Here is a 10,108-nt window from a genome sequence, read left to right on the forward strand (position 1 = left end):
CTTGCCTTCCTCGTCAACTCCCTGTCATCTACAATTCTGGCATAGGTAGAAACCTTGACAACATCATCTAAAGTTTGGGCGGCTCTGGAGAACATGTACTCGGCACAATCTCGTGCACGAGTGACAAACCTACGTATGCAACTTGCAAGCCTCAAGAAGGGAAGCATGAACGTTGCTGCGTACTTTGACAAGATGAAGACATTGGGAGATGAAATCGCTGCTGTTGGAAAACCCATTGATAATGATGAGATGGTATCCTTTATTCTGAATGGTTTAGATTTTGAGTATAACCCTATTGTATCTTCTATTCTTGGTCGGATAGATCCAATCAGTATTAATGATCTGTATGCCCAAATCATGGCATTTGAGATGCGTCTTGAGATGTTTGATCAAGGTTCAGGCAACAAGTATCAATCATCAGCAAACTCGGCTTCTCGTGGAAGAGGTCGTGGCTCATTCAGTCCACGGGGTCGTGGCAACAACAGCAACCGTAGGCGCTCTGGAGGCCGTGGGTTTCAAGGAAGAGGCAATGGAAATTTCTCAGGAAACAGGAATGCACAAGGTGGAAATCAATCCAACTGTGCCCCTTGCCAGATATGTGGAAGAACAAACCACACAGCCATAGATTGTTACTATAGATTTGAGGAGGACTATCATCCACCCAATAGCAATAATAGCAGCAAATTCAGCACAGCTGCTTATGGCATTGACACCAATTGGTATATGGATAGTGGAGCATCCGACCATGTTACAAGCGAATTGGAAAAGATGACTATATGAGAGAAATATGGTGGTCGTGATCAAGTTCACACCGCCAGCGGCTCAGGTATGAAAATTAGTGGCATTGGTCATTCAACTTTGCATACCCCATCTCACAATTTTTTGCTTAAGAATATCTTCCATGTGCCTAGTGCTCATAAAAGCCTTGCCTCCGTTCATCATTTTACTTCCGATAATAATGTTTTTCTGGAGTTTCATCCCAATTTCTTTCTCATTAAGGACAAGGCAACGAAGAAAACTCTTCATCGAGGAAAGTGTGAAGGCGGCCTTTATCCCCTTGTTCCTGGCGCAACCAAAGAAAAAAATCCAGAGTGGTGTTTGGAGTCAATAAGCCGTCTCTGTATAGATGGCATAGTCGTTTAGGTCATCCTTCCTTTCCCATTGTTAGGCATGTTTTAAAGAATAATGAGTTATCGTTCTTAGATGATGCTAGTGAGAAGTCAATTTGTGATCCGTGTCAAAGAGCTAAGAGTCATCAATTGCCTTATGCGAATACAAATAATATGTCTACCTATCCTCTCCAGTTAATTCACTCTGATGTGTGGGGGCCTGCTCCTGAGTCCGTTGGTAGACACACCTATTATGTAAGTTTTATAGATGACTATAGCAAGTATACTTGGATCTACCTCCTACGCAAGAAGTCTGATGTTTTCCATGTTTTTCAAAATTTCCAAAGTCTCGTTGAACGCAAATTCAATAGGAAAATCTTGTCCATGCAAACCGACTGGGGAGGAGAATATGAAAGCCTAAATTCCTTCTTCCAGCAAATTGGAATCACCCATAGGGTGTCATGTCCTCATGCCCATCAGCAAAATGGCTCATCTGAGAGAAAGCATCGGCATATTGTAGAAATTGGCCTTGCTCTTTTAGCAAATGTTTCCATGCCTCTCAAGATCTGGGACGAGGCTTTTCTCACTGCCACATATTTGATTAATCTTTTACCTAGTAGAGTTATCAATTACAAGACACCGGTCGAGCTTCTGTTCAAAGAGAAACCGAATTATTCTTCCTTGCATGTCTTTGGATGCGCGTGTTGGCCAAACCTTCGACCTTTCAATCCAAGAAAACTTGCTTTTCGATCCCAGCGATGTGCTTTTCTTGGATATAGTTCTATGCATAAAGGATATAAATGCCTTGATATCTCGACTGGCCGTGTCTACATCTCAAGGGATGTGGTCTTTGATGAGTCAGTTTTTCCGTTTGAGAGCCTCCATAAAAATGCCGGTGCTTGGCTTCGCAATGAGATCCTTCTTTTGCCTTCTCATCTTTTGAATAATATGGGGGATGTAAGTTGCAATGCTGATGCTTCTAATAATCATAATCACAATGATGCTTCCAGTGATTCGCCATGTGTGCAGGATCTTGTGGAAGAAAATCGTGTTCAATTTGGTGCTCATTTGACTCCAGAACAACATGCTGCAGAAGGGGTTCCTACCAGTGCAGATATCGAGCCAAATTTGTCTGCCAGCAATGGCTTCGATTCCGCGGAGGATTTTGTGAGTGACAGCAGCGCACCAGCCCTGGACTCCCATTCTCCAACTGCAAATTTGCCGAGCACCAGTCCTGCGTCCGCCTGGCCTCCAAATGCAGGAGGGCTGCCTTGTGTCAGTATGGCGCACGAGCCCCTGGGAGGATCATCTCGCAACACTCGCAGCACTGGGCACAGTATTCTCCAGACCGGATCCACCACAGAGGACACAACTGCAGGCGAATCAAGTGCACCTTGACCCAGGACACGTTCTCAAAGCGGTATTAGCAAGCCTAAGATTTTTACTGATGGTACTATCAGATATACATTTTTCTCCTCTACAGGAGAGCCACAGACATTACAAGAAGCTCTTGGGAATCAAAGATGGGCAAATGCAATGCAGGATGAGATCACAGCACTTCACAAAAATAACACTTGGCATCTTGTGCCTCCCTCCAAAGGTAACAATCTTATTGATTGCAAATGGGTATATAAATTGAAAAGGAAGGCTGATGGTAGTATAGATCGCTATAAAGCAAGGTTAGTCGCAAAAGGGTTCAAGCAGCGATACGGTATTGATTATGAAGACACGTTCAGCCCAGTGGTAAAAATTGCCACGATTCGTCTTGTTCTATCAATTGCAGTATCACGAGGATGGTGCTTTCGGCAGTTAGATATGCAGAACGCGTTTCTTCATGGCGTTCTAGAGGAAGAAGTCTATATGCGACAACCTCCAGGATTTGAAGATGCAAGGTTTCCCAATTATATGTGCAAGCTTGATAAAGCGATCTATGGATTAAAACAAGCACCAAGAGTGTGGTACTCGAGGCTAAGTTCAAAATTGCTTAGCCTCGGTTTTGTGGCATCTAAATCAGATATGTCACTCTTTATTTATTCAAAGTCAAATACAGTTATATTTATGCTCATATATGTTGATGACATAATTGTTACCGGGTCTTCTATGGAAGCAATCTCCGCATTATTAAGGGATCTTCGAGCTGATTTTGCGCTAAAAGATTTGGGAAATCTGAATTACTTTCTTGGAATTGAAGTCAAGCCGACACAACATGGTATTGTGCTATCACAGTCAAAGTATGCGTCGGATATCCTAAAAAGGGTTCACATGACGAATTGCAAACCAGTGTCGACTCCTTTAGCTGCAATCGAGAAACTATCTGTCAGAGATGGGGCAGTGCTATCACTTGAAGACAGTACAAAATATCGTAGTATTGTTGGAGCATTACAATATTTAACACTCACACATCCTGATTTAGCATTTGCTGTTAATAAGGTGTGCCAGTTTCTGCATGCTCCAACCGTAGCTCATTGGTCGGCAGTAAAAAGGATCTTAAGATTTGTAAAAGGAACTATTGATACGGGATTTATGATTTGGAGTTCTCATTCAACTTTGCTAAGTGCTTTTTCCGATGCGGATTGGGCTGGTGATATTGATGATAGGCGATCTACAGGAGGATTTGCAGTCTATTTCGGTAACAGCCAACAGTGTCTCGGTCCAGTACCTAAGCAGAATACAAGGCCTTGGCCAATGTCACTGCTGAAACCGTGTGGGTTCAGAAACTATTGACCGAATTGGGCATAAGACTGAAGGAGCTGCTGTGTCTGTGGTGTGACAATCTCGGTGCGACATATTTATCAGCAAATCCTGTGTTTCATGCTAGAGCAAAACATATTGGGATTGATTTTCACTTCGTAAGAGAAAGAGTTGCAAGGCGTCAGTTGGAGGTCAGATTTATTCCTTCGAAAGATCAACTCACTGATGGATTTACAAAAGCATTGCCTAGTTGGGAGTTTGAGAAATTTAGAAACAATCTAAATCTGGTTAAGAAACCAAGTTAAGATTGCAGGAGGGTGTTAAACATGTAATTATCTAAAGTATGGCATGGCTATAACATGTAACAACACGTGAGTAGTACTCACGGTTGAACCGTCAGGTATGCATGTCACGGTTGAGTTAGGACTCCTAATTATGGTAGAACTAAATATGGTAGAGCTAGACCGTGACTTGCTCCTGAAGTTGTAAACGCCTGGACGTAATCTGTTGTACTTTGAACTATATATATATAAACACGAAGCCCAAGTCTCGCCAAGATAGGCTGGCTTGGTTCCCTCCTTTCTTTCATGGTTATGGACCAGCCCTGAACGGGGCTGTGTTGTTTACATCGTTTCATCCAGAAGAAACTTATCTGTTCTATCTTGTTTACTTTTTTTTCCATATTATCGAAAAATCCTAGGTGGCATGAATGAAACTCCCATTAGGAGACAAGACATTTTATTAAACTTGAATGTGGGTGAAGAAAGAAAGAAAAACTCCCATTAGGCGACGAGTTATTTTATTAAACTTGAATATGGGTGAAAAGAAAGAAAGAGAGGTGGTAGATCAGTGAGCTGGCATACACCCAGGTGTTAGGTGTATGGAATAAACCGCTTAGCCTTGTTGTTCCCGTCTTTTTCCAATCGTCAAAGCATTTGGTATCCAGTCTAAGAATCAATTAGCAATGCTGCACTGGTTCTTAAACCATACACCATTGTTTCCCAGAGAGATTGTGATATGTGAGAAAAAGAAGTCAGTACCATACAACTAGATGCGCCAGCCTCCTGATGAGCCAGCCAGCATGAATGCAGCAGCAGCCGTTTACCTCCAGATAAGAAGCTCCAGAACGGGAATCATATAAATACAGTCGATTTATACACCATCAGTAATATTAAGTTACTTCCTGTATTACGAAATTAATACCTACTTAAATTACACCTATAGTGCTAGCTAGCAAGTTAACTCGCTGTATTTGTTGGATGCTCACAAGCGACAACTCATGCCATCGAATTTTCATAATCTCATCTCTCCAAGCCACCTAGTAACTGTATAATTGAGTTTAAATTACACCTAAAGAATTAGCTAGCTAGCAACTTAATTCACTAGAATCCTCAGCAGCGACAACTCGTGCCATGGAATCCTATTAACCTCATCTCTCCGATAGCTATATAAGATGAACCTCCAATGATCTATCCAAACCAACTGCATTGACACATTGGTAAGGCAACATTTCTACGACGACCAATCGACCGGTGACGTGCTTAGGTACGTAGCAGCAATGGCGCCTCCACGCCGGCCGAGCATGGGGCGGCAGAAGATCGAGATCCGGCGCATCGAGAGCGACGAGGCGCGTCAGGTGTGCTTCTCCAAGCGCCGCGCGGGGCTTTTCAAGAAGGCCAGCGAGCTCTCCATCCTCTGTGGTGCCGACGTCGCCGCCGTCGTCTTTTCCCCCGCCGGCAAGGCCTTCTCCTTCGGCCACCCCTCCGTCGAGTCCATCCTCGACCGGTTCCTCGACACCTCGCCTGGGGCGGGGCCCGGCCTCTCCTCCGCGGGCGACTGCGCCGTCTCCGAGCTGAACCGCCAGTATGGCGAGCTGCGTGCGCAGCTGGATGCCGAGAAGGTGCGGCAGGAGCGCGCCGACGAGACCATCAGGAAAGAGCGCGCCGCGAGGAGCCAAGCGATGGCGTGGGTCGACGCGGACCTAGGCGCCATGGGCCATGGCGACCTGGTCGCATTCTGGGGCGCGCTGATAGGCGTGCAGGCCGCTGTGGCGGCGAGCGCCGACCAGCTGCTGCGTGACGCGCTGCTCCTCGGGCGCAGGGGGCGGCAACCGGCCCAGCTCGCCGGTGGCGCGGCCTTCGACGTCGCTGCGTTCGGCGTTGGCATGCAGCCGCCTCCAGGGCTCGCCGGATACGACATGCATGGATTCGGAGGACAGGCTACAATCCTCGGCCCCCCCTCCTGAAATAATGGAATGCATCTGCACTCTAGTTATTGGATTGGTCATCGTGTTTGTGGTAGCTTCGGAGATCCATCATCACAAAATTTTGTTGTATGGTTCTTCAATTATGAATGATCGTGATGTATTGTTCTTACCTTGCTGCGTAGCACATTCATGCTATGTGACACTTAGGTCAATTTGTCAATGTCAGAGGAACGGATCGGATGCCATCTCCATAACCTGAAATAACCTGAAAAAGAACAGTTTGTCTTGAGTAACAAATTAAGTTGAGTTTATTAGCAAATAGACTAGCTAATATACTCGTGCCTCGCTACGGAAAAGATACTTCATGCAGAACCATGTACATCTTTTTCATATTGACTTGTCACAGTACCATAGAAGCTTCTTATGCATCTATAATCAAATCTGAAAGTTAAATTTGGAAGTGTCTTGTGGGATAAATCTATACTTATAATCAGAAAAAAAAGCTAGAACTGATGAAGCCAATTTTCCGCATCTCAGTTGCTGCTTCAAAATCATTTAGATCATTAGATGTAACATGCATTGGCAGCACAAAGAACCATTCACCATGTCTTCATAGGTCTTTATTCTGCCCCTCTGCAAGAAAGAACCGAAAACATGAATTGTCAGTGGAAGCTCCATGTATTTAGTTGAACTAATTAAGATAATCTCATGAAACAGTAAAATGCTATGTAAAGGATACTGGTCGCGCTCGTGAAACCAAGCTAAGTAGCTAACGATACCCAGTTTGTATCTGGACCCGAACAAAATGCAAAAAGACACACATAAAAAATTCACAGGCTTACCTTATTCCTCTGTTTCACGCAGTCTGTCGAGCATATGGCCTGCCAGCCTTCAAATAATTTTGCCTGCAGCCTTGCTCCCTCCCGATGATGAGCAATAGACCATACAGGCCACCACGGTGAAGCCAACAGAACAAGCTCGTACACACATACGCACAGCAAACACGTTGGGCAACACAATGGAATAACTACTACAGCATGCCGGCGAGTTTGCTCACCGGTGACGTTGCTGCTTCTGCAGATGGACCAACAACGGCTGCTCCTCTTTGGCCGCGCCTGGCCGTGGCCGCGTCCGACACCAATGGACTACCTCCGGATCCAGCTCACCTGCGTACGGCGGCTCGATATGGGACTCCTGCTATTTACATGAACAAGAAGGCAACCTTGACTCTGAGTCGGCCAAGACTTTGATCCCGACGCACCGACAATTCGCTTCCGATTCGGATACGAGGCTACAGGGCGCCGCCGCACAAGACACATGGTGGGGGAAGCTGCCGCGATGATGAGCAAGGAAGGCACCTGCTGCCGCCACCGCCGCTACAGGCCAGAACCACCGCTGCTTCAGGCCAGAACCATGGCCGCCACCACTGATTGCCAATGCCGTAGAACACGCATGGCAGGTGCGTGTGAGCGCACGAGGACGGCAGCGTCGGTGATACGCCCAAGAGGCAATCATGCGCGGGTTGGATATTGATCCGAGATGGATTAGAAATCTAATGGACTTCCAGCATGAAGATCCATTAAGTGGGGTCTACATAATAAGATGAGGGGCGGGGCTGTGGATGGCCAATACTCTTGCGCCACAAACCCTACCTGCCGTCGCCTCTCTTCTCCACACAACCCTAGCTGAGCGCGCGGTGCTAGCACACCGGTGACCGGCGTTCCCGCCCCGTATGTGTGGACTTTGAAGAGGCACTGCTGCGTTGCTGTGGTGCTTGTACGCGGGACAAGGAGGAGCTGCGAGACGTGATCTGCTTCCTCTTCACCACCACAAGACTACGTTGGGGTGAGCTACCCCAACTCTACTTCCGCTGTGCTGCGCATCTAGTGGTATTGATCCATAATCATCCACTCATATTATATCCTTGTTGAACGCAGTAGCTAGTGTAGCGTCCCCATTTCGTACATAGCAAGTACTGCCATGGATGGTGAGAGGGCGTAGGCATGGGCAGTAAGGGGTGGTGCTAGCGGCGGATTCCGAGATGGTGAGCAGATGCCTGAGATGCAACATGACGCAGACGAAGAACATTGGAGTGGAGAGGATAGCGTGCGTGGGAGAAAAAAAATAAAGGAGCCGCGGGCCGTGGATGAAATAGAGATCAGTTCGGCCCATCAAATAAAATACGACCTAAGCCCAAAACGGACAAAGAAATCAATGTTTGCTTTAGAAATACTAGCAAATATGCTCATGCGTTGCTACGCGAATCTGTATAAATATATTGATTCTAATATAAAAATATATATTATATATTTTATAATAATATAGTACGTGTCGGCTGAGGACTTCAGTCTTTTTCTATTTTACTCATCAAACACTAATTCTAAACAGTTTTTGATACTTAACTAATGTACGGCCACTCGGATTCCGATTAGGATTTCGATTGACGGACCAAAAAATTATTGTTTGCTTTAGTAATAGTAGAGATAGAGATAGAGACTAGTAAATATGCTCATGCGTTGCTACGGAAAACTATATAGATATATTGATTAGCATATAAAAATGTATATAACTATATGTGTTTTATAATAACATATTACGTGTCGGTCGACAACTTCAGTCTTTTTCTATTACTAGACAAGTGTTAATTCTAAATGGTTTCGGACCCTTAATTCAACATACAGTCAATTGGATTCCGATTAGAACTCCGATTGACAGATCACAGAATCATTGCTTGCTTTAGTAATTAGAAATACTAGTAAATATGCATGTGTGTTGCTATGAGAATCTATATAAATATATTGATTAGTAGATAAATATATATATATACACCATATGTATTTTATAATAACATAGTACATGTCGGCTAAGGACTTCAGCCTTTTCCTATTTTACTCACCAAACACTAATTCCAAATGATTTCAGATCCCTAACTCAACGTATGGCGACCAAGATTGCGATTAGGACTCCGATTGATGGACCAAGAAATCATTGCTTGCTTTAGTGATAGTAAAGATAAAGATTACCACAAAGCCACACTAAAAAGTTTTTTTAGATACCATGGTATTGGTAACGGGCATAAGATACCCGTTACAAGAAAAATTAAAGATAACAGACGTTGATAATGCCCGTTACCAATAAGGCTCTCAGGTCCTTGCATGATCTGGGCAACAATGATGTCCGTTACCAATAACAAGAACAAGCTAATGGTAACAAACTTTATCTACATCCGTTACCCATGCGGATGTTGTTAACGCCCATTACCAATGTGGTGAATAATAGTAACGGGCATTTGTTGCCCGTTGCAAATTGTTGCTTATTTGTAACGGGCACCTATTGCTCGTTACAAATGAGTTCACTCCAGGATATATAGTGGCGCTTCTTCATTTCAGAATCACAAGTCCAAACATCGCCGCAAACCCTAGCCTCATCTCATCGTCGCCGCTCAACTCCTGTGCACGTGCCGTCAATGTTGTGCCCTCGTAGATCTGACGTGTGGGCGGTCTCGCCGTGCCTCCTCCACTGGTTCGGGCTCCTGCACTGAAGTGCCTCCTCCACCGGCTCGGCCTCCACCGACGTGCCTCCTCCACACGCTCGGCCTCCTCCACCGCCACTCCTCCTCCTCCACCGGTGCGCCTCCAGGGCCTTGGCGTTCTCCACTGAGGCGAGCCCTCCTCCTTATGCCCTATGGATGCATGGATTGATTAATGTGTTGTGATATGATGCATGAATGTGGTATGATATGGGGCTGGATGCATTATTTTGAATGTTAGATGAATGTTAGTTTATGGGGCTGGATGAATGTACTATGCATGATATGGTTGGAACAATGTTAGTTTATGGATGCATGATATTGATGAATATGAATGTCCTCAATTTGATTATAAGAAAGAATCTTCAATGTCTACATTCTTTCTCTCTTTCATTAAAGATGAACATAGAGAGAGACACACATAAAGAGACACATAGAGAGGGTGAAAATATGGACATTGCAGACTTCTTTTTGTATTCCTCGATTCAATTAAAAGGAGTCTGCGATGTCCACATTCTTTCTCTCTCTTTTGTTAGAGACAAATACATAGACACACATACATAGAGAGAGTGA

General features: G+C 44.8%; 1 protein-coding gene and 1 non-coding gene across 2 annotated transcripts; both read left to right on the top strand.

The window, feature by feature from the left end:
* Nucleotides 1–231: 231 nt before the first annotated feature.
* LOC112888255 lies at nucleotides 232–370 on the top strand. The gene has a single exon (XR_003227792.1). It is a non-coding gene; the product is annotated as a small nucleolar RNA Z247 (small nucleolar RNA).
* A 4,988-nt stretch (nucleotides 371–5,358) lies between these two features.
* LOC112885420 (agamous-like MADS-box protein AGL29) lies at nucleotides 5,359–6,045 on the top strand. The gene has a single exon (XM_025951042.1). It carries the CDS (start codon nucleotides 5,359–5,361, stop codon nucleotides 6,043–6,045), a length of 687 nt encoding a protein of 228 aa, XP_025806827.1.
* Nucleotides 6,046–10,108: the final 4,063 nt, after the last annotated feature.

This window comes from Panicum hallii, chromosome 3 (genome assembly GCF_002211085.1).
Source record: "Panicum hallii strain FIL2 chromosome 3, PHallii_v3.1, whole genome shotgun sequence".
Taxonomy (NCBI): Eukaryota; Viridiplantae; Streptophyta; class Magnoliopsida; order Poales; family Poaceae; genus Panicum; species Panicum hallii.